Raw genomic sequence first — 24,330 nt, 5'->3', positions numbered from 1 at the left:
CCATGTTCTTTACAGAAAATTACCAATAGCATCTATATTGAAAGACACAAAGTTTAAACTGAAACATAATTGCTTGCCATTTTTGTCCTTCCATTGAGAGCTTGCAAAACATCACTCAAAATTCAGTTTCATTATTTTCTAGTAATACAATGTCCAAACAAAACCTGGATCTCTCTTCTTGAATATCAAAGTAGCATATTTAGTGACACTACACATAGTTTATCTCTAACAATTAACAAGAAAATGACAACCATTACAATAATCTAACTTTGCTGCCCAGGAGTCAAGGACACACTGGCTTTAGTCAAGCATCCAAAAAGGATGCCTACTTTTACAACTTGGATCTTTTAATTTGGCTAAAAGTGGCATAGTAACCACAATCTTCAGATTCTTGGTATGTCCTGAGTTTGTATTACCTGAAATGTGGCTGTATGTTCCCCAGATTATGGGGAAAACGGGCAGCAACAGCAGCCACAGCAAACCACAACAGGAGAGGAGGTGTAGGAATCCAAAGCCCACAGTAAACAAACCAAAATACAAACTTGTCACTTCTCTCCAGTGGAAGCTGTGGTTGCTGTCTCGTACTGATTGCAGAGGAATCCCTCCATGTTTCATGGTTATGGACACTACATGCTCAACTTTTTTGCAAAGGCTGTCATCTTCTTGTCAAAATAAAACACATGAGAAAACACTGTTAATGTTTGGCAAGATAGTCCACTGAAGGGAAGATAAATTAATCAGTTCTCAATACTCAAAATGATAGCAATGTATTCATATTTATGATTGCAGCTTCAACCTTGCTCAGCCTTATTTGAAGTTAACCAAAGGACGCGACAGCTCATCTGCTGCCTTGTTCTGCTTGATCTACAGTCAGGGATTTATTTTGCTGGCAGGAGAATTCTTTAGCAAAATGCCCCTAGAATCTGATGGCTGCTAGATCACAAGGATCTTCCTCCTCCACAAATTACGTAGAACTGAAACCCAACCGACCGACCAACAAATCCCAACAGCAAAGCAGAGGTGCAGAAGCAAAGAGCAGATGCTCTGTGCCATTCACTATACATATTAATTGGGATGCATCTGTCCAAGTCCTGGATTCTCTAAGAACAAGTGGTGAGGAAAGCCCAAGAATTACATAGAGGTTAAATTCTCAAGTTAACACCAGCAGAGAACTACCTCAAAAAAGCAGAAACACTATTAAACTATTCCACACACTGATTCTGTATGGTGAAATGAACTGAGATCAAATGCAAATGAATGTAAATGTCTGAATTGTAAATATGTCACTGACTTCAGCTTCCCTTTTCAGCCAAGGGAAAGGGACAGGACTTCACTCCATGCTCCAAAGCTCATCACTCCTCCTCCAAACCATCTTTCCCAAGCAATTGCTCCCAGCATGTGAGCTGCTTAATGTTAGGCTGTTGAAATACACATCTCAGTTTTTCTAAAGATGGAAACATTAGTCTGTATACCAATATTAGATTTATGAATACAAAAACAATATTCAAAATGAACAAGAAACTCTGGAAAAACATGAAGTCATGGTTTTTACCAAAACATGAAAAACATTTTGAGGGATTTGCTAAATGCTACTGCTGAATATAATATTCTGTGGCTTCTAATGGGGAGTAAAAGTTAGGTAAATCACTCTCCTGCCTGACAAGGAAAGCATCTATTTTAGAATGCCTCAAAAATTTGGTTGGTGTGTCATTATGATGACATATTCATTTTCCCCTAGGCCTCCATATTAAAATGCAATTTTATAGATGGTATCATAAATTTTAAGGACTGTATATGGCATTGACATTTGCCTGAATGTTCTTAAAAATAATATGAAAGCAATACATGTGAAAAAAATAGGAAAAAGACGTCCAAGAAGAACAGAGGAGATGTATTTGCTCTATGTACTACTGTAACATCAGCAGACTGCAGTATTTATGGAACTTTTACAGTATCTGTCACTTCTAGAAATATCAATAGCTCAAATTACTTTTGATTAAGTACTTGAGAGTCACTTTGTTAAAAGAGAGATGTGCACGTAAACACAGTTTAAATTAATTTTTAAAAAACCCGGATGAAATGTTGAGGTCACATAGATAAAAATATTAACACACCAAAAAAAGGGGGAAAAGGGGTGAAAAACAGAGGTTTTTTTGTCATAAAGGTACATATTTTCAGAAATAAGTTGCACATTTTCCCCCATGAATTTTTTTAAGAATCTTCCATACTTAGAGCTTAGATCAGCAGAAGTCTCAGTTACTGAAAATCCAGTATATTCACAAATTTTCCTTTTAAATTGCTGTCCTGTAGAGTCTGATCTAAACAGGAAGAATAAATACCTGAACTGTGACCAGCCTCAGTATGACTGATTTGTATTTTAAAAGTAATATGAGATTTTGGATCTTTCCTAATTTCACGGCAGAGTTTGACTGTCTTAAACAGCAGGATCATCAGGGTCACTTTCCTCTGGCAAGAACAGAAGCATTCAAAATTTTGTGCCATTTCTAACAAATCAGTGATTAAATTAAGTCCTTACTATTTCTTAGCTTGGCTTATGCATACAAACCTAGGAGGAGATGCTAAATCTTCAAGCTGATTCATTCAAAATACCTGAGGCCTTTTAGCATTTTGACTAGGAATATTTAACATGGAATAACTGAATTTATTGCTGTATTAAAGTTGGGTTTTAAAGTTATGTAAAAGGGAGAACAAAGAAAGTGATGGATTAGGTCACTTGCATAAAAATCTTTTTCTAACCAAGGTTTGGAGAAAAAATCCTTGAATTTGAATATGGGCTGGTTATAAAAATAAAGGATCAAGTTTGAAAAGTTAAATACTGGAAAAGTTAAATACTGGATCATGGCATTACTTGGAACAATTTCTTTGGGAAAATAAAACATAGTATTCTTGTTTGCATAAAGAGTATTTTTGGTAAGAGCATTTAAAATCCTACTGTCAGTGAACAGAAGAGGACTGACTGCCTTTCTTTGCTTCAGTTTCAGTAACACTACATATACCTGATAGAAATAATTGCTTATTATATATTAAACATAATTTAGTTCATATATATATATATACACACACACACACACACACAAATATATATAAAATTAGTGCAATTTTTCTTTTTATTCAGGTTCATAAAGGGTAGAGTCAGAGTTATGGCAATGCTTAAATGCACATCCCAGACAATCACCTGCTTTGATAGAAAATGATGTAAACATGCCTTCATCCTCCCAGAACAGGAATGCTTTCATTTCTCAGTAATTTAGCCACAGTGAGCTTCTCTTACTATAGTATTTTAGTTAATCTGACATAAAGAGCATTGAGGACTTGCTAATTTTCAGAATCTGCAGTATTCATGTAAAGGTAAAGCTTTTCATCTTTTTAAAGCAAACAAATTCAGCTACTACTTGATTTGAATTGATGGGCCACAGAAGGGCATGTGCAAGGAAGGCTCATTTAGTGTTTTCTATTTTCTAATTTCAACTTTGATAAATAGGAAGTCCAACACAAAACTGACCATATTAAAAAAAAAATACTTCTTTAGATATTCTTTTCTTGCACTTAGGTACCATACAAACAAAACTTTTTTGCAATTCCACATTTGCAACAATTGGTGAGAACAGTAATGAAACTCCACCTGGTTTTCTATCTATTTACATCTAATATGACACACCCAGAGAGGCCATGGCCTCTCTACTTGGGAAGCAATTAAGATCTGACTGGACACAGTTCTGGGTAATCAGCTCTAGCTCAGATTCTCTTAAGATTTGTCCACTAGGATTTGACTAGATGATCTTAAGAGATCAATTCCAGCCTCTACAAATCATGCATTTTATTTGTCTGCACAAAATGAGGCAAAAAAAGATTCAGGAAAATTGTAATTTCAGCTTTTCTAAGCAGCCTTGTATTAAAGAAAAATGGACTATTCTTCCTCATCTCCTTCAAATTCTAAATTTTCTATGACTGTGAGACTAAGGACTTTGCCTGTGCATGGTATAATCCTTCATTCTTCTGACTCAGTGTCCAGAGCTTTTTACTAAACTTGCTATGGACTTTTCCAAAGAGGCCGGAAATCCAGGTTCTGCTTGTTCCATGAAGAAATCTTAAGAGCACTTGACAATTTTTATCAGACATTTTCCTCAGCATTCTTTAATATTTTTTTCTTTTCCCTAAGAAGATTATGTCAGCTCTGTTGACTTTCATTAAACATACTGAGGGGCTGATTTTCATGTTTTCTGTGAACAGTGATGGCCTTTTTCAACAGGAGGGGTTTTTAAGGTCCTATATTGTACTGCAGATTTTGAACTGTCTCTACAGGAAATTGCAGTTTTGAGGGTTCACATATTTTGTCAACAGTCTCAAAATCTCAAGATAGAGCATTTTTTTCAGTTTTTAGACCCTGCTTTGCTCCATGATGACTCTTGTTTGCTTGCATCTATCCCCATATCTTCTTCAGATAGGTGAGCAATACCTTTAATAATTTTTGTAACTAAATCATACTGATGAAACCATCATCTCTTGCCAAAAAATGGAAATAAACACATACATAGCACACAGAAATCCTATGCTGCACTTATCCAGGTGACTCTCTGTTTGCCACTTGAAAGTCAACATCCAACTCACCATTCAATCACAGAGTACAAGACTGGGATGCTGAATTCTACCAACATTTAGCAGAAATATACTGCCCTTCACATGAGCATCATAAAACACAGCCACATCTTGACTTGCCTCAATTTTAATAACTAAATCACTGTCTAAATTTGGATATTCTATATTAGCTTCATCTTTGTCACCCAGAGGAACACTAATATTCCAGGAATCTCACTGAATTTCAAGACTGGGGTCTGGGGTCATTCTCCTATTTTTAGTTCTTGCTAAGAAAAAAAAAATCCATCATCTCTTACTCTTCACTTTGTAACTGGGGCAGTTTGAAGATGCTCAGCATTTCAATGTAATCTTGATATAGAAGACACGGCCCCAGAAAACACTCAGCTAAAGAAATTTTGAACATAAATGTGTTCAAACCTAAAGAAGGATCTGCCTGCAGTACTACTGTCACTTCTCCCCTACAACTACATTGAACATAGCAATAAATATGATGCTACTACACTTATATTAAAAAATTATCTACACACATTCTATAGAGATTTGCATTCATTTAAGTAAATTAAAAAAAAAAAAAAGAAAATCACAATCTCAACTGCAAGAAGCAGGAGAGATTTTAGAAAAAAATTACATGGGCTTTTTGCCAAGAAGCAAAGACATTCTGACAGGGAACTGGTATTAGTAGGTACAGATGGTGAAACAGCAGCAACACTCAATTCCTCTGTAGTAACAGTTGGCAGACTCACTGATTTCAGGATTTCTTGCCTATTTTATGCAATTGAATCTTTGCTATTTGCATTAAGCTTTACACTTTTATATGAAATCTGTTATAAGTGATGAGTTTCCAAATGAAAAACACAAAACCCCAACAACTACAACAACAAATCCCACTACAAACGAACAACAACCAAAAAATCCAATAACCCCCCCCCCCCAAAAAAAAAAAAAAACAACAAAACAACAAAAAAACAAAACCCCAAAACCCAGTCTATGGATTTTGCAGTAAGAGTCGGTTTTGCTCCTTTTTTCCCCTCTCATGGGCAGGAATAACTCAGGTTTCCATTTTACAACAATGTTCTTGTTTCTTTCTGCCAGATTTAAACTCTTGTAGTGATCTGTAATAAACAACATTCTGGCACAGCTTAATTTTCAGTCAAATCCCTCTAGGGAACAGAATGATTTAACATGAAATGTGTATCCCGTCCTGCTGCTTACTGTAATCTACTCAGACCAAATGGGGATAAGGAATACTTACTTTACACAAATTAAAATGAGCTGTTTTGGCCAAATTTGAACTGCAATGGAGATATTTGAAAACATTACCCATAATCTTACTTTAGTCTCCCAAGTCAAGCTAATAAAAACTTCAAACTTCTCCCATTTATAGCTGCTCCAGTTTCTGCCTCCAAATCCATTTTACTTAACACAGAATATTGTCAGCCTTATAATAAAACCTAAACATTGAACTACATGCTGGGTACTTTCTTGAAAGTTTTCTGAGGGAAAGTAGGACTGACAAGTCACATTCATGATCTTAAAGAGAAGAATACTGCATGCATTTATTTGTCTCTGAGAGGCTGTAGCTGGGTGAGTGAGACTTTCATAGAAAGTTTGTACAGACCCAAAGTGACTTCCCCCCAAAAGAAAATCACCTGAAAACATGCAACCATACAAGAAGGAAAGGAAAAATTATTCAAAACAAACTCTTAAAAATGCTTCATATTGTAAACAAACTATCTAGCACACAGTTTTTAAAGTTTACAGAACTAGAAATAAAAAAAACACTGATATGATCCAGAGTGAAGGTACACTGCTCTTGTCTTTCATGGCATTATGCTTTTGCAGACACCATGGAAATCTTCTCCATGCTTTGGCATCAAAAAGCTTTCAAGACCCTATATTTTAGATAGAAAGTATGGGCCCCAAGCAATTTTAAATGTTCAATAATAAAGAGAATTACTGGGGGAATGGAAGCAACACCTGCTTTTCTCTTAAATTACTAAAAAACAAACAACCCCAAAGCTTGTTGATGGTGTATTTGAAGTAATAATGTGCAATAGCTTCTCAAAGTCAAAACCAAATTGCAAATAATCATGAGAAAATAATAAATATCAGGATGTCTATTAACCCTACACATTTTAGAGATGATGGAAAACTTCATCGTCAAACTTTTTTCTAACTCCAAACAACTGAGCATTCTAGAATTAACATGTCAACCTTCTTCCTTGTACAGTGAAAACTCTCAGTTACATCTTCAGCACTTTGCAGGTTTCTGCAGTGATATTAGTTTATAAATGCTGTTTTATGCTTTAACAGGAGTATGAAGTCAAAATTAAGATTTCATGAAATGTTATAGAGTTCAGTAATTTCTGAAGAATGTATCTTGTGTACTGGAGTCAGAAAGCTGTTTTCCTACTGACCTTCTAAAATTTTTCTTATCAGTGGAAATACTCTGTGTTTGAGGAAACATATTTGAGATATCCCATTTTTCTGGCACATTCTTGTTCTTTCAGTATTGTATTCATTTAATTTATAATAGTATTTTAAATACAAGAAAAAAATAAGGGTTCTTGCTTTTGTGGTAGTTATCTAATTTTTCCTGAGATAAGAGAGCTTGGTTTCTGGCAAAATAAATCATAAGATTTATCAAAATTCTTTCCTTCTTCAAGGTCAGTAACCATTGGGAACTAGGAAAAAAACTGGCCAGATAAATATCTGAACTTGAGTTAGGAGCATCCAACAATTTCAAAATTACTTACTCTCATTTTGAAACCAGTGTGTTTTATCTCTATTCTGTAGTTGTCACACTTCACCTTTTAGTCTTTAGGTACTGTTATACTCTTGGCTGACAGACAGTAGAGCTTTGTTATTCAATTTCTATGCACTGAACAAATCACATCTCTGATAATCTAGACAAACTCACCACATTGTATTGTTATAAGACAATCCTGTTATAGCACAGAATTTTCAAACTTGAAGCCTGGGTGGAACATTTACACATCAGATAGTCCTTTCTTATATTTCCTTTTCCTTATCATAATAATCTGATATATAATGATATAGAATGGTCTACCAAAAATGCTTTACAGATAATGGCAATTTCCATAAAGTCAAAGTCAATAGCTCACAGGGAGGTTTGAGAGTCAATTAATAAAGGCTAAAGGTCTTGGGGAGAGGAAGCATTAAATGCTCTCCACACTTAGTCAGCCAATTATATCTTATAGGTGCAACTGCATCCTTCTCTCTCTTCTTAAAAGATTTGATATCTACACCTGCTAACCCAAAAGAGAAAGTGAGGAACTCATAAACTGACTTTAAAAAATTAACAAAATGAATAAACTACAACAATTGTACCTGCAACCACTGGAGATTTCCTGTCATCCAGAAGCTGAATAGCAGTACTGGCTGTCACCACGTTGCTCTTGTTGGCAGTTTCTGTGGGGTGTATTAAGGGGGGGAAGAAAATGAAACAATCTATTGCAAAATGAGGAAATTCAGGGTTCCCCCCCACCCCGGTTTTAGATAACAGTCTATGTGGATATATTGTTCAGAAAATAAAACAGGGAACATTACATATGCACAGAACATACTGGCACTGGCATTTTAAATTCCCCAGCATGCCAGAAACAAGTTAAAAACACTGAAAATGAGCCACCAGATTTTGCCTCCCCTGCTAAAAGGGGGAGCAAAGGTGACAACAGGTAGGGCTTCTCAATAACATGGACATTTACTCTGTTGGACTTGTGCTGCTTAAAACACTTGTTAAAAAGTAGTTCTTCCTGTGCAAACACTAAATGAAAAGTGTCCCACCACACTTTGGGGTTTCACTTGCAGCCCCATGAAACACACACCTGGTCAAAGGACCAGTGAAGTAGCTGCAAATTTCAATGCCTAGTTCAAATCAATATTTGAGATCAGCTACAAAGCCCACCCTGTACTGACACTCTTGGGATCCTTTCAGCATCATGCATGGTTCAGAATTTAAGGAAAAATTACAGACCTGTGCTGAATGGGATTGAGTAGACAAAGCTCCCAGGTATTTGTTCAGCAGCTCTCCTGTACCAGAGTGGAAAATGGTCAGCATTAAAAATGTTCTCCTTATCTTCAGCTGTCAGGAAGTCTCTTGAGAAAAAAGAGAAAAAGAAGACAATTGTTGTTTGTTGCATGGCACATAATGGTTTCTAGTTTTGAAAAAAGCTAGAAACAAAAAAAGAATGCAATCATTTACAAAAGAAAATGGTTTGGCACAATTTTTCTAATGACTCTTGTTCAACAAAAGAGTTAAATTTAGTTACTAATAATTATTTGTGACACACAATAACTTTTGTTGTAAAAGATGTAAAAAACACTATAAAACAGTACTTCTAAGTACCACTGAAATTGTTTTTACTGATTTGTATAAATAAAAATGCTTAGACTAAAAAGCCTTTTTCTTTCAGCAAAATATAAGAACTGTGAGCTGCACAACATAGAAAAGGCACTGGAGATTTGCTAGTCTGTTGCCACTGGCATTCACTCTTAGGTAATGAAAAAAAAGGGTAATTTTACAGTCAATGTTCAAAATACTATGTGGGGGGTGATAGTGGACAACTAAATACTTTATTCCTCAATAATTTCAGCAAATTCTGTCTGTTGACAGAAGTAATTTTATGCCAAGAACAAGTATAATGTCCACTCTGTTGTTCTAATTTTCTGTTGGACATTAAAAAACTGTAGTGCTGTTGATGTCACCTACTCGTACAACAATATCTGTCTTCAGATAAGTCCGTAGAACTTTATATTCAATCCAGTTAGTTTATCAAACACAGATTTTCTTTTATATGCATAATACCTCCACTAGCTTACATGTTCTCCAAGGAAAATGGGAAACTCTTGTACGATGAAGTCTCCTGATTTCTCTTTCACCCAGTCCAATTCTGTCCCTTGGCTTTATTTCAACACCAAAGATATTTTCCACAACAGTGGTGCAAAATCCCTGAAAAAGCCTACAGGAATTTGTTTTCAGGTGGTGTAGTAAAAGGTGCAACATGTTTGTAATTTGCTCTGAAGAAGAGAGATTTCAGGCTGGGGGAGGTGTGCAGGGAAAGCAAATTTATAGGCTACAGGTGTAAATAGTTTATTGTTCTAAATGTTCCACTCAAATAATTTAAGGGATACTAGGATATCTTTCTAACTTGTTCTGTGTGAAGAAACAGTAGATGGGCTTCATAAAAATACACTTTTTTTGTTTCTGTCTTTTCTTACCTGGCTGCCAGGCACAGTTTGTTACTTACTGGTTGGTCAGCTGCTCTGGGCCCACAAACAGGTTGATCCGAGAGAGTCCAGTCCGTGTCCCAAGGAAGGCAACTTCCACCCCCTTGTCAGAGTTCCTGAAACACAGCAGAGCACAAGCAGAGACAAAGCTTCAGACAGTAAACAGATAAAGCTGCTTCGCTGCCACAGAAAGCACAAGCGTGCATGTCTTTAAGATTATTGTAAGCAAAGTCCCATTATTTATTGATTCACTTTTAAATGCTGGTTTTTAAGTTATAGTCATCTGGGTTTTGGATAATATGCAATGTAGAAATGCTATTTAGACTAAGAATCCCTAAAAAGCCAAACACAATAAATTTTGTAGGATTTGTAGGAAGGGATTATAATAATACAATAAAAAGGTGTAGCATAGCTATATACAAACTATTTAATAACCACTGACACACAGTGATTCTGAGATGGGCAGGAGTTCCGGGTCTTGCTCCCAGTCCATTCAACATTTCTGTGCTATATTTATGCTTCAAGTCATAGCTGTGACTATTGCTCAGGTAAGCAAACATTTTAAAACAGGCAGCTGAGAGTTAAACTTAGCTGCCATCACAACAGGCTTTAGCCTCTAGAGCTTGGGGGAAAAAAACATTTAATCTCTAGAACTTGGGAAAAAAACCCTCAACCTTCCTGAACTCCTCTGCTGCACTTTTATGAGTACCAAGCGATTTTAAAACTAATTCTTGTATGGCTGCAAGAACTTCAGTCCCATTAGCACAAAACCAAGGACCACAGCCATTTTCTTATTTCATTAACCAGACAGAATGAAGCAAAGTCAGAATCTGAAAAGTCTTCAAAAGTCAGCCCTGGCATCATTCCACAGTGGTCCTTGGGTTTCAGATCTGTAATTTCATTGTGTAGGATGACACCTTGCACCTATTGATGGCCACAGTTTATTAACATGCAACAATTTCTTATCTTTATCCTCCCAGAGAAGGCTGGATAACTCTTTGATGAACCAGATCTTATCATGCTGCTTTTTTCATTCAGTAGGAGTACATGCTGTACAGCAAAGTATTTTTTCATTCAAGTTTTAGAAAATGGTTGAAATTTAGGAAAATCTGATCAGGATAATCTCCAGAATTGCCTTTCAACCATTGTATTTCATGCAAACGGCTAAGCTTAATACCTGTTTACTCTAATATGGATAAAAACATGTTACTTAACACTGTAGTACATCATAGCATAAATGAATAAAGTAGAAGATATAAACTCTGAAAAGGACTGGCTAATCTCCTACCTCTCCCTAACAGGAACCTAGATCCCAAGTAGTTCTGGAAAATACACAAATCAAGGATTAAAGAAATTATTTTCCAGTGCAAGTTTTTCTATATATAATTTATTCTGAGACAAAGTACCAATTGCATCAATAATTTTGGTAAATTTTGCATTATATTTCCCAAGTACACTTTGTTAAAAATACACAGAACTATAAGTTGCAATTAGGCTACAATTTTACCAGTTTTATTGTGGAAATCAGGTAACATTTCATCATGACATACTCTGCAAGACAAACACTTCAGATTGAACTCAAACTTGGTGGTATTTAGGATCAGATAGTATAATATTTTCATGCATATCAGGCTTTGTTAGGTATCCCACCAATTCATTAACATAACTAATAAAAATACAGCCATGACTGATGAATAATGATGGACACAAAGACAACTTACTCTGATTTATTCAATGCTAGACTGGTCCAATAAGCTTCAATTGGTGCACTCACAACAGCATCAAACAAAACTTCCTGGATCAATTCTTTATCACCTACCACAGAACAATAAAATCAGTAAATGTATGTGTTTATAAAGACTATTTTTAGATGACACAAGAATAGGGTTTTCTTACATTTTACTTTATCTGTGATATGCTTTCAAACTTTTTGCACTAAAAAGCATTTACTACATAATATTACACTGTATTTTACCACAATACAGTTTTTCACACATAATTTCATTGCATTAGCAACAATTTTAGGTCAAAACCCAAGGATACTCCACTTCATGAAATTCATTCACATATATATTATCTAATGCTCATGTCTGCATGTGCCATAAGGGGACAAGTAGGTCTAGTAAGAGTCACAAAAGCTCTGCATTTCTGCAAACATACATGAATATGCACATATTTGAATTTTTTATTCTGCTTTGCAGTTCAGAAATGCTAATCATATGTGTCCTCCCTAAAGTACTCATGAAATATCAGGTATATTCTTTAGAAGCGTGATCCAAGGATCCCATCAGTCCTGTATAATTTATATAACCAAATGGAATGATAATTTTGCATAGTACAGTTACACCATCTAAACAGAAACTTGAATGTTTGATACAGGCACATAGTTTATTGTAAAAGTCGAAAAATTGCATCATAATTAATACTACTAATACATAATTAATTCTAAGAAATAATAATATCTTTATTGAGATCCCGGGAAAAGCTCAAAACCATATGAAATTGCAAAGCAGCATCAGCTAAGCAATCCTATCACTGGTTGAAGTAAGTAGCTTTGCATTTTGTAGAAGGTTAGTATGACAGGTTTTGGCTGGGATAAACCTGCAAATCCATGTTTAACCAAGTACTTGCATTGGAGCAGGGGCTCCTTCCCTGTGAGGTAGCGTTTGATTGCTTCCAACTGAGTCATCTGCCGGTGCTCAGGGTGCAAGTCAGTGTTGCAGTAGGACCTGTGAACACGTTGTCAAAACAGTAAAAAAGTTATATGTACAAGCACAATCTTTCTTTGTCTTTGAACATAAAGAATTGGGCTCTGCATGCACAAAAAATATGAAACCAAGGAGGGTAACAGACACTAATTTCATGCTTTATTTAAGGCTTACCATTCATCTGCTAAAGATACATCAGGGTGTTCTAAATCATGTAAACCTGTAACAGGAATAATAATGGGTTATTTAGGGAGAAGTCTGGGTAACAGATGGTTATTTGCATACACTCCATAATATAAACCCTTCTTGGAAAGTGCATTATTACCATAATGAAATAAATCACAGTAAACTATGTTCAAATACTCTTTAGGGTCTAACAAACTGGCAAAACTAGTTAAATCAGATCTAAAACTGAAAAGGCAAGAAAAAAAAATTGTGTTGATATGTTTAACTTACGTGAGTTACTCACATAATATTTTTAAAGTTTAGAAAACAATTTGAGGAAAGACAAATGCAAAATGGTAACAGACTCCTGTGCATACTCTCTTGTTCTCTTTGGCCAATAAAGTTCTTTATGCTAAAAAACACACTTCTCGTTTCATATGAGCTATTCTCCTCTCTTATAAAGAAAAAATTAATTAAGGACAATTCCCTCAAAACCTAAGCACACAGCCCATGAACACAAACAGCAATTTATGGGATTGTTCAGAAAAGGTTTTTTGTACTAACAGGTCACACATATGCTTGTAAATAAGAACTATATCATTAGTTATATAGCACAATAAAAACGTACTTTGGCAATTTTAAAAACTCTTAAAACCCTTATCAATAGACAATAAGCAAATAGGGTTCAGAAGGCAGCATCTGGGTTTAACCCCCCGGAGTACACAATGAACAAGGACAGAGCAACTGTGACTAAGGAGGGCAGGGAAGCCAAAATTGGAGCTAAAACTGTGGTCCCTGGGGAGGACAGTGAGATGAAGTGAGAGAGAATCAGTGAAGGTAAGAGTGGGAACAGTTATGGTTCCGTTAACACTTCTGGGGGTGCACCTGGGACTCAGACTGCCTGACGTGTGGCTGCATTAAAGAACTTTAGTGCAATCTATGAGAGGGATATTGGGAATAGTCTGGGGAGGGAGTAGCTCCAAATCTCCTGTCGTGCCTCCTCTGTAGCTGCTGTGCTATTCAAACCTCGAGGCACTTATTTTCATATCTCTCCTCCTGAGAGCAAGAACATATTCGTGTCCCAAAATACAGCCAAAGAACAAACACCTGAAGAAATTATCTGTCTTGTTTAACATCACTGACAAAACAAGAAGAATCAGAAATAGAGACTTCAGCATAAAATCTGAAAGTGCTCCTCTATTGAAACACTTTTTGCTCAGCAGCTTCTAAAATTTTCAACCTTCCCTTCAACATTCTGAAATGTCTCCACTCTTACTTCATCTTCAGAAACCTTCTTGCCAAACGACTTGATGACTCACGCCGTTGACTCCTCCCCTCATTTAGCTGGGGACTTATCAAAAAGCAAAACCAAAGAACAGTTCTTTCCCTGGGTACTTCTACTACTATTATAAACATGTAAATCCTTGTAGCTAATGCACATACCAGTTATAGCTCTGAAAGATTTCACAATGTATAGTCTGTGAACAAAACCAACAGCCATTACAGTGCTCTTAGTGGTTACTTCCTTCAGAAAACACCACAAATAATTAACATTGGGCTATGACTTGTTCTCTGAAATACTGAGAGACGAGGATGGAAGATGATCCCATCTAAAGTAGACTCACAAGCAGTCTGACTATGCCTGAAAGCCGGTGAAGTAAAAGATTTTAAAGAAGAAAAAAGAGTCTATCTCCCTTATGGAATCTGCAGACAAAGAACTACCAAATTAAGAATAAAACTACTGTGTAAGCCACATGAGAAGGTAGGTACCTTACCTTCTTCTACAGTTACATTCCCTCTGAAGAAGTATTTTCCATGTCCTCTAGAGAGAGCCACACCTAAACTGTGCAGAGAAATAAAGCAGACCTTGAAATCTGTGAGACAAACAATAGCAGACATTCAGAGCTATTTTCATTTTTAACATTTCCAGCTCATGCACTGTGATTAACTTAAAGTGTTTGTTTCCAAACCCTCATCAATTATATTTATTGTTCAATTAGTTGCTTCAATGATGTCTCAGTTCTGATGTGCCTCAACAATTGGCTGTATTTATGTGTGCTTAGAGGTGCAGTAAACCATTATTCCCTAGCAAACTAATAAATGAGCCCCTCTAAGGTCACTGCTGTTCACCCAGCATGAGATTTCTTCAGCTGAGCCTTGAACATGACCATGGCCTTACAATGAGGGAGACAATTTTTTGTAAATCAGCCGATGTTGAGGAACTACAGAAGTGTGGGAATTGATGGTGCTACTTACAGGAGAAGAATTTCAAATGTGACAACAGCCTCATGACTCCTCCTGGGCTAATTTTTCTGTGTTTCATATTTTTAGCTAGCATAGCTCTTTTGTATTGACTTCAGCTTCATAAATTCTCAACAGTTACACACTGTGTTTTGGTCTGGTTTTCAGTCTACCATTTAAAACATCCAAGTTTAATGAAGTGGCTGGGGGATCCCATGCCTCTTGCTATCGAACACAAATACAAAATACCTTCTGGCATTCATTCATTCATTGAAGGGGATTATCTTGAGCTAGGAATCTGCAGTAATCAGCAAGACTGCAAATGCATGGGCTAGTACTGGAAGTACATGGAGAGGCACCAAATCCAAGAGCACACAAGCTGCAATCAACAGCTCAGTCTGGGAAAGGGCTGAACACTAAACAGCTTTGACACTACAGTGTGCAGTTGTTCCAAATCTACATAACAACCCAAAACTAGATACATATCATGTTGAAAAAGGACAGTTTTCCTAACTATATTTCTGTCCTTAGCACCGTAACTCACATTACATGCATGTTTGTAGCCCCACTTCTGTTTACCTAACAGTGCAAGAGTGCCAGTGCCAAAGAAAAACAAACAAATAAAAAGAACAGCAACCAGAAAAAAACTTCACAAAATAAAACCAAAACAAATAACCCATTGAGTATTATCACCCACCAGTAAATTTTAACATGCATTAGACATCAGAGAAATGTGCCTGTAGTTTTTCTCTGTGGTAATGTAGCTCAAGTTATGTGAAACTCTTCCACTGAAGAATATTTCAGTTGAGTATCCCAAGTGTCAAACTCCTGCCTCAAGTGCAAAGTACAGTTAGGGCTCTTTTGTTAGCAGATTATTTCTAGTTCAAATATGAGCATTTTTGAAGTGACTACCTGTTTTTCTTTTCCTTTTTTTTTCCGCCAAAAATTACCAGCTTACTTGGTTTTAGTTATAGAAATCCACTGAAGGTCGTTCAGAGAAAGAAAACATCCAAACCTCAAATTGGAAGTGAAATACGATCTCATTTTACATTACATTCTTGTTGTGGAAAAAAATAATAAAATGGAGCTCAAGATGTAGTTACTTAAATGGATTATAGTATTTATAGCTCTCCAAGAACTTGCGAAAGCCTTTCGTTCAATGTAAACCTCAACTGAATATTTTTTCAATGAAACGTAAGCCATGACAAACACTGTGAGTTTGCCTGTGTGAGCTTGCACAAACTTTCCATCCCTGGAAAAGCTAAAAGGAATGCTGGTAGGCTCCTTTTCCTTGCTATTTTCAGCATTGTCCAGGGATATTTCATTGTCAGCCTTTGCTGATGAGCTTTTAATGAGTTCACAAGCTCTGTAAAAGCACAAATCCAATGAGTTGGATGAAACGTCCATTTATTATGGCCGGCTCTACCTGAATGGAGTACCCTTGATGTCTGTATAATAGTAGTCATTTGTCATCACCAGGACCCGCTTCTAGATTCAGAACAAGAAAGTCAAAAGGAGAGAGGGCAAGAAGTTAGTTTGCTATAAGAAATGTATAAAAGACCAAGTGGTTAGTCACTGACATAATTAGAAGCAAAGTTTACATTCAGTGAGTGAAAAAAAAATATACTGCAGGGAACCTTATTTATAGTAACCTTAAAAATCATTTTTAAATTATCTGCTTGTTTTATATTTAGTTGGAATAGTATTTTAGACATTGTACCCCTTTGTCCACTGTCTTCTTCACTTCCATGGAGAATTTTCCTGTTTTGCGGTTCACCATTGCATTTCGAAGCTGAAATGAAGGAAATGTGTTTCAATTCTTTTATTTGACTTTTCTGTAATCTTTTAAACTCTGAGCTCTCCAGTACACTCATCTGGCCTAAGTAGCACTCAAGTTTCTTCATTCTTTCATTTCCAATTATTCTACTACACACTGGAGAACCCATTTACAGATTTTATTCGTGGCTGTATAGGCCAAGGCTCCTGCCATACTATTTCAAGCTAATGTACATAAGATAGGAGCTCTCAGCATCCTTCATAGTAAAATATATTTTTGTGTAGTAATCTGGATTTTACTTGGTATGAAAAGTGTGACTACTATTCTGTATTTACTGATGGCAAGGCAAGGACTAGATTCCTAGCTGGATTTAGCTGGTTAGACCAGGGCCCAGTGTTTAAATACATCAACAGAGACACAGATAACAAGAAAGCAAAAAGAGAGAAAACCCCTTATCTTACACTATTTTGTCTGCTCAAGAATCTACATTGGTCTGCATCCTCAACGGGCACCAGAAACTTTATCCTAACTGCATCAAAAATTAACACTAGCCCACAAAAACCAGAATGGCAGCCCACTGGATCAGTTATGTGATCCAGGGGGAGCACACAGCCACAGTGCTCTGCAATTCCCTCTGGTTGTCCATTGGTGTCCAGGTGTACCCCTTAAAAGATATTAAATTTTAGCCTGATGGAAGCCCTAGGCCAGTCACAATTTTAACAGTTGGCCCAGACCTCTCCACGTCTTCCAAAAGAAATTTTAAATCCCCTTCAAAAATGTGTTTCATTGCTTTATTAGCCAAAAATTCGGAGAAGCTAGGGAAAAGAGAAAACAAATGGAACAGGGTTTATATACAATGATTTAGCTGCTGCTCTGCAAGTTAAATCTGTAACTTTTTAGATCACCACTACAAACACACTCTTTTCCTGTAACTTTTTCTTTCTACATGAGCTACAGGCTCTCAAACCTGGGAACTGCTAAGTCCCTGGCCCATCATCCCTCAAAACTCTGCCCTTAGCACACCTTGATGCTCCCTGCCTTCCTCCCAAAGGACACATAACCTCCCTCATAGATGAACAGGCCACGATGGTGAAAAGAAATGTAAAAAACCCAAGAACCATCCCCCAGGCCTGTAAGCCAAAATGATCATCAATGTCCCCAAGGATGAGGACAGGGTCTCTGAGCTAAAACTGAGGAAAGACAAGGCAGGTGTTTTGAGAAATCCTCAGACTTCGGGTTTTAAATTTGCCTATTCATCAGTTCACTTTAGGGAAGAAATAAAAAAGTTGCTGTTTAACAGTTACACCATCCATAAATGGAAATGTTTAATTTGAGCACTCTTAGATTTACTAATGGAAGATGTGAGTTATTTTGTTTTTGTGGAAAAAAGCACCTAGAGATATTTCACAGCTGTAATTTTTATTACAACTTAAAAATTCCACTAATACAAATTAATCTGGCATTTAAAATGCAGGAAAATATTGGCAAAATGAGCATTTTTATGTCTCTTCTATTGCATATCTATCTAAACACAATTTTGGACATCATGTTCCTGCTGAATAAAAATCTCCTGTTCTACAGTACCGCATGCCAGATTGAGCAATTCAGTTGAGTTTTAATGAGAATTTGTGAAGACAAATATCAATGTGCTCTGCAGGCTGAGTTAGTATGGAGGGGAAAGAGAATCACCAAACTTGCCAGTGAAATATCTAGTTTTAGTCTCACAAACAAGTTGAGCACAGCTGACCTATCAAAAACTGCAAACTTTGCAGCTCTTTAAATTTAATTCTAGGGCATCTAGATTTGAATTAACAGTCTTACTCTTCTGTCAGTGAGTGTAAAAGAATAATTTTTAGCTGGAGGCATATATAAAATAAAGCATATATTTTACTGTAGATTTTTTTTAACAATACATAATAGGCAATTCTGGAAATAGTTTCCTATTTTAAGTTTTGTGGTTTTGGACTTGGAGAGCTGGTCTTAATTAACCATCTACTTTCTAACATTTACAGAACAGTTCCATTTATCTTTAACATGGTTTTCATTTTTCTCCTATTGGTGCCTGCAGTTGTCTAAGACCCATTCCTCCCACAAGCCTCAGGCAAGTCATAGATTTACTAAAAGGATCTCCAAACTCTCAGTAGTGTTTAAGATCAAGTCTGCATGTGGGATTTAGAGTTTTACTCTTCTCTTTTTTTTTTTTTTTCCCTGCTTGCTGTGATTGCATTTCTTGGCTTTGTAATCTGGTTTCCCAGCTCTTCTGCAGTTTCATCTCCCTCCTCAAATGCATAAAATAAGCACTGCCTCAGCTGGCTTCAAGCCCCAAAACATTCATTCATGGTCCTTTTTTTTTTATTTGGAAAAAAAAAATATTTCATTCAGCTAGAAATTATAACAGAAGAATTTTAGGTGAAGTAACGAGAAAAAGGTTTCTATCCAAATTGAAAATTCTCCTCTTTGGTACTGTGTATTTGCAAACCTTGCTGTAAGACACTGTTAACTTAACAAACTCATGCTAAAATCTCTGTTTCTAATAAAATGCCTTAACAGCAAGATAGCAGGTATTGTTAACCAGGAAAATGAGCTGATACATTTATGACAACAATATTTCATGGTGAAAAAAATTCTAACCTTAGTTTGGCCACATTTTCCTCATTGGATCACTGAAGAAAAGTCATGTCTTCACCTTTCAGAGTAATAAGCATTATTGCTCCTTCAACAAAATATCTTTCAATCAATTCCTTACAGCTCAGTTTCCCTGCTGCATTATGAGATCATTCTATATTCTTGGAAAACTATGTAACCATGAAATTAATGTGGCAAAAAGTAAGAAAATGTCTTAATCAGCTTCTACGTAAGTGTTTCACGGGAGAAAAATATACCAGTAGAAGTCTATGTTGTTAAAAGCAGCTATATGAATACATTAATTCTTTGCCTCTGCAGTTGAATAAACAATGCTTTACTACTCAAGCTTGGAAAAAATCAAGAACATCCAAGGCCATGGGTGAAGCAAAGCCATGTGCAGCTTGTTTCTCTGATACAATTAAAAATTTATTTTTTAGAAACGTGTTTTATAGGTGAAAGAAAGATTCAGATGAAATGTATGTATATATTTTCCATCAAAATGTTAAATAAATTTTTTGTAGCCTTCAGATAAGACAAAGATCAATTTTTTTAAAAAAATTCAGAAAATGTGATGGAGCTTAGAGGTCTCAATCAAAGGCAGTACTTAGGGAAAGCTTAATCTGGACTTTCATGTGTACTTAGATAGAATCTCAACTATAAATAAAACTTGATTTTCAATGTCACAGAAATAGCTCAATGTCCCATTATCTGAACTACTGAACTTCTACTGAGATATGATTTTAAAAAAGGAATTGAAAATGTGAAAATTAAGCAGAGGAAGCAACGGAAGAAATAATAGTAATAAAGGAAAAAAGAAAACAAACCAAGGAGAAATAACAAGAAGAAAAATCATGAAGGTTTTAAGAAGAAAAATCATGAAAGTTTAAAATCTGTGTGTAACTACAACACTAACATTTGAAAGGGCAGGGAAAATTTTAAAAGGTCATTAGCAGAGAAACTGATTGAATAATAAATGATCAAAGTTAAGAGAAAAAGCAGGGTATAAAACATGAGGCCAATGAGATTGCCAAGATTGCAGAAAGCTGCTACAATATACGAAAATCTTATGAGGAAACCTTAAATAGTGTGTGCATAGAAAATGACACAAAGCTATAAAAACGTTGAAAAAGTTTGTGTGTGCACTCCAACACAAAACTTCAGCTTAGGAAGTGAAGTGGCCTCTGAGGAGAGGCCGAGGACAATCTATCACCTGGTGAAACAGACCTTGCTTAAAACATAGATGAACTGCTTCACTATTCACCGAGGGGGCGGAGAGAGCGAGGAATGCAAGATATATATTTTGTAAGGGAGAAAGAAAATACAGACTCATGTCAGAACAGACATCAAGAAATTAGGACATCTGAAGACTGACAAGACTCCAGGGGCTGCTGTACGTGATCCAACCCAGATTTCGGAAGAACACGACACAGTAAATATGGGAACCTTCAGTGGATGTATTCAAACCTCTCTGGAAAAGCAGAGGTACGAGGGACTTGAGAGAAGCTAGCACAGGACTGATATTTGAGAGGGGATCCAGGAGACATCTATGAAAAATACAGACATGCAGTCGTGACTTTGGCAGGAGGGACCTTATGGGAAAAACTAAATTACGGGACAGAAAGGTGAACACCTGGAAAGTTACGATTTAATTAGGGACAGTCAGCACAGATTCGCACAAAACGATTCATGCCTAACAAATCAGATTTATTGAGGAAGTGACAGAAAGAACAGGCAAAGGTTAAGCCATGGACATAAGGAAAGCTTTTGATACAGTACTGCAGAAAAGGCTAAGCCTGAAAGGTAAGAAAGAATAAGATAAAGAGCAAACTACAGAGTAGACGGAGCACTGAAAAATTAGGTTAATGGAAAGCATTATGTGATAGACACAGAACTCATGCTCCTGCAGCTACCCATGTGTCTGAAATTAGAGTTTGGAGTGAAACTCTGCTCTGCATATAGGCCAAAGAATCCAATTTTGTTTATTCATCTGATGTTTTTTGACTTTGTACATTAAGTAAAAACCTCCCATTATTTGCATTAAAGAAAAAAGGATCTCATGGATTCAACTAATTTCTGTTTCATCAGTTGTCTGGGCCAGCCCTGAGGAGACATTCTATTTCTGTTTCTGGTGCTATATTTGCTATCCAGCACAAGTACATAATGGGATGCATGGAGACTGCAAGGGTGATGAGTTTTACCAAAAATACAGAGTCTGTGTTTGTGGTATATGCATACATAAGGAAGAAGCAATGCAAAACAGTTATAAAATTCTGAATTAAATAAAAGGGTCTATTGTCCTTCCCCTCCTGAGAGCAGTCAGGTGGCCTCTCTAATGACTACTTAAACAGTTTCCAGGTACAGTAGTGGGACATAACAATGTCTTCTGACAGGGTTTTAAAACACATCCCTTACCACATCATCTCTGTCTTCCCACTCCACCTCAGAAAGATCCACACTGCTGTAGTTGGGCTTTCTTCGTTTCTTCCCCTCTTCATACTGGTACAAAAAAGGTGGAATAGTTAGCACATCCTGTTTTATTTCCACTACGATTTTCACATCGGAAGATTTAAAAAAATTCTAAATGCATGCTGATGGTCTGCAATACATTTAGCAGTAGGTAGCTTGATTCACACAAAGCGCACCATACTGCTCATAAATGCTTGCTGTGAACTAAAAACCTAAAACTCATGATCATTTGCATGATCTCTTGCCATGATGCAGAGCTTTTCTTGGTGGACACATAGGGAGGTCAAACTCAGCTGTTGTACTTTCTTCTCCCCATATGGAAAATACACAAGACCTTGGATCTTGAAGTTTATGTTAAATATCTCCAAATGGCTCTTTCAGCTGTACAGGAAGTTATATTTACTATAATCTTATCAACAAAATGTTTACCCATTCCACTTCAAACAAGATAAGATGCAAGTCTTTGGAAAGTATGGTGTTAGCATTTGCTGATATTTCATTTTATCTACAACTTCATGGGGAAAAGTAACATAGTAATAACGATAATGTAGGGGGTTTTATCACTCCTCACTGTTACGCTGTAAATTGCACATTTAAAATAAACATTCTCGTGACAAATTAATTTGACACCGAGGTGTTTATAATGTGGGAAATTCTGCCCTCTGCTGAACATTGAAAATCAGCCTCAGTGCAAACACACAAACCTGGCTCAGTGAAAGAAAGAAGTACTTAGAAAGACCTGTGAATAAAGAATCTGACTGGATAAGTAAAATTAGGAGACTACATTTGAAAAAAGAGTAAATTTGGGAGAGGATTGGCATAATGTGTAATCCAGTCTTTTATCAAGAGAAACCACAAGTCTCTTTATGAGGCATGACAGGAGACATTGTGATGTGTGAAATATCCCCAAATTGCTTTTGTGACTCCTCAGCAGCACCAGAAGGATTGAAACTGTACCTGTAAGGCAATATATATGGTTGATTCTCCTCTCTCAGGCCAGGGCCAGCTACACCATAAACCAAACCTGTCAGTGTTTGAGACAAGCAATTCATCACCACAGCCAGTGGTGCAGGCACTTTCCATCACGTTCTGCAGATTACACAGAGACCAAGGGAAAGCCTTGCTCTCTGAGCATTAAGAAGGTTGTTCCCATCCTTTTTCCTCTCTGATTTAAAAATCCTCATATAAATCCCACAGTTGCTTTTGTAGATCACAATACTTAAAAATAGGAACAAAAATCTTCCTGAACAGAAAACTTTTAAAATTATTGAGTACAGCATCATAAACACAAAGAGATTTTGACATGTAACCCTGCAAAGTTTCTCCCAGCATGGGCTTCACTGAGCTTCCTTAATTTCTGCTCATAAAAAATTAGATACACCAATGTCTCTTACAGACAGTTCTTTTAGGAAATTCTGTGGATAAAATCCCGACAATTCTCATTCTTTGCATAAAAAAATCCTAGTAACTCTGTTGGTGTAACTTTTGAGAAGTGATGCAAATGCAATTGAAAAGTATTTTCATGTGCTTTCCTTACCCTCTGCTAAAATCTGCTGTTCTTGTAACAAGGTTGTCTACTTCTTGTCTGCTACTATTCAACAGATGGGTAGAGAGATGTAAAGAACTTCTGCTTTCAGCACGTGTTCATACTCCAGACTTTGAATTCAGGCAGCTCAGTCCTACCAATTAATTTTTGCTCTGTTATAGCCAGAGAGATAACTATACCCAAATACTGAAGTACAAAATTTGCAGCCAATATAATTAACTCTCACAAGAATAACATATGAGAGGATAACATCCCATTCATTACTAGGGCTTGATTTCTCTAGCTGTGTTTTACAAGTCTTTCATTATGGCTGCAGCTATATCAATATTATCTTTAATCTTCACAGGGAGTAACTACATTTATTCTCTGTGGCTGCACCAATTAACCAAATACATCTTTGATCTGATTTAGTCATTCTAGTATAGAAATGGTTACAGCCAAGCTCTGAAATACTGAGAGCTGAACAGTGTTACAAAAGACATGAGCTGGGATCATCTGAGTAGAGCAAACAGCTCCTGTACTGATTCCAATGTTTAATTACATCCTCCCTCACAGATGTTGAAGAGCTTCTGGGCTATACTGCACTCTCAGACATGTGCAGACCCTTATTTAGGACAGGAAAAGTTGATCTTATGTGTCTGACAGCAGAAGCAGGCTTCAAACCCCAGGCAAAGCATTAGCATCATATTATGGGGCTTGTATTTATTTTAATCATATAGATTCCACACCTTGCACTCAGAGAGCACAAACCAAAAGCAAACAAATGAAGATCTGGATAAAACATCCAAAGTTCTGCAGAAAAGAATCAGGAGCATTTGTGTCTTAAAAATTCATAACAGAAGACACAAAGCCAAAATCCCAATGGTCAAGCAAGAGTTAGGTTCTATAAGCATTCAAAGGAATTGCAAGTGCACTTAAATGCATTTAGGACAGGA

At 36.4% G+C, this 24,330-nt stretch overlaps 1 protein-coding gene across 3 annotated transcripts in view; it reads right to left on the bottom strand.

The window, feature by feature from the left end:
- CACNA2D3 (calcium voltage-gated channel auxiliary subunit alpha2delta 3) overlaps positions 1-24,330 on the bottom strand; it is a 390,394-nt gene that overhangs the window by 71,338 nt on the left and 294,726 nt on the right. For all 3 annotated transcript variants that reach the window (XR_011003009.1, XM_068201787.1, XM_068201786.1), the window contains 10 exons: positions 21,796-21,879; positions 16,702-16,773; positions 16,408-16,469; positions 14,516-14,583; positions 12,750-12,795; positions 12,499-12,596; positions 11,589-11,682; positions 9,888-9,983; positions 8,615-8,736; positions 7,969-8,049 (listed from right to left, as the gene is read on the bottom strand). Coding sequence is in view for 2 of the 3 variants with exons in the window: in XM_068201787.1 (XP_068057888.1) it covers positions 7,969-8,049; positions 8,615-8,736; positions 9,888-9,983; positions 11,589-11,682; positions 12,499-12,596; positions 12,750-12,795; positions 14,516-14,583; positions 16,408-16,469; positions 16,702-16,773; positions 21,796-21,879 (823 nt within the window). In the remaining variant the exon portion in view is untranslated. The remainder of the gene's footprint in view (positions 1-7,968; positions 8,050-8,614; positions 8,737-9,887; positions 9,984-11,588; positions 11,683-12,498; positions 12,597-12,749; positions 12,796-14,515; positions 14,584-16,407; positions 16,470-16,701; positions 16,774-21,795; positions 21,880-24,330) is intronic.

Source organism: Anomalospiza imberbis, chromosome 11, assembly GCF_031753505.1.
Source record: "Anomalospiza imberbis isolate Cuckoo-Finch-1a 21T00152 chromosome 11, ASM3175350v1, whole genome shotgun sequence".
Classification (NCBI taxonomy): domain Eukaryota; kingdom Metazoa; phylum Chordata; class Aves; order Passeriformes; family Viduidae; genus Anomalospiza; species Anomalospiza imberbis.
The sequence above is the reverse complement of the archived record's forward strand: the minus strand, read 5'-3'. Positions and strand labels throughout refer to the sequence as shown.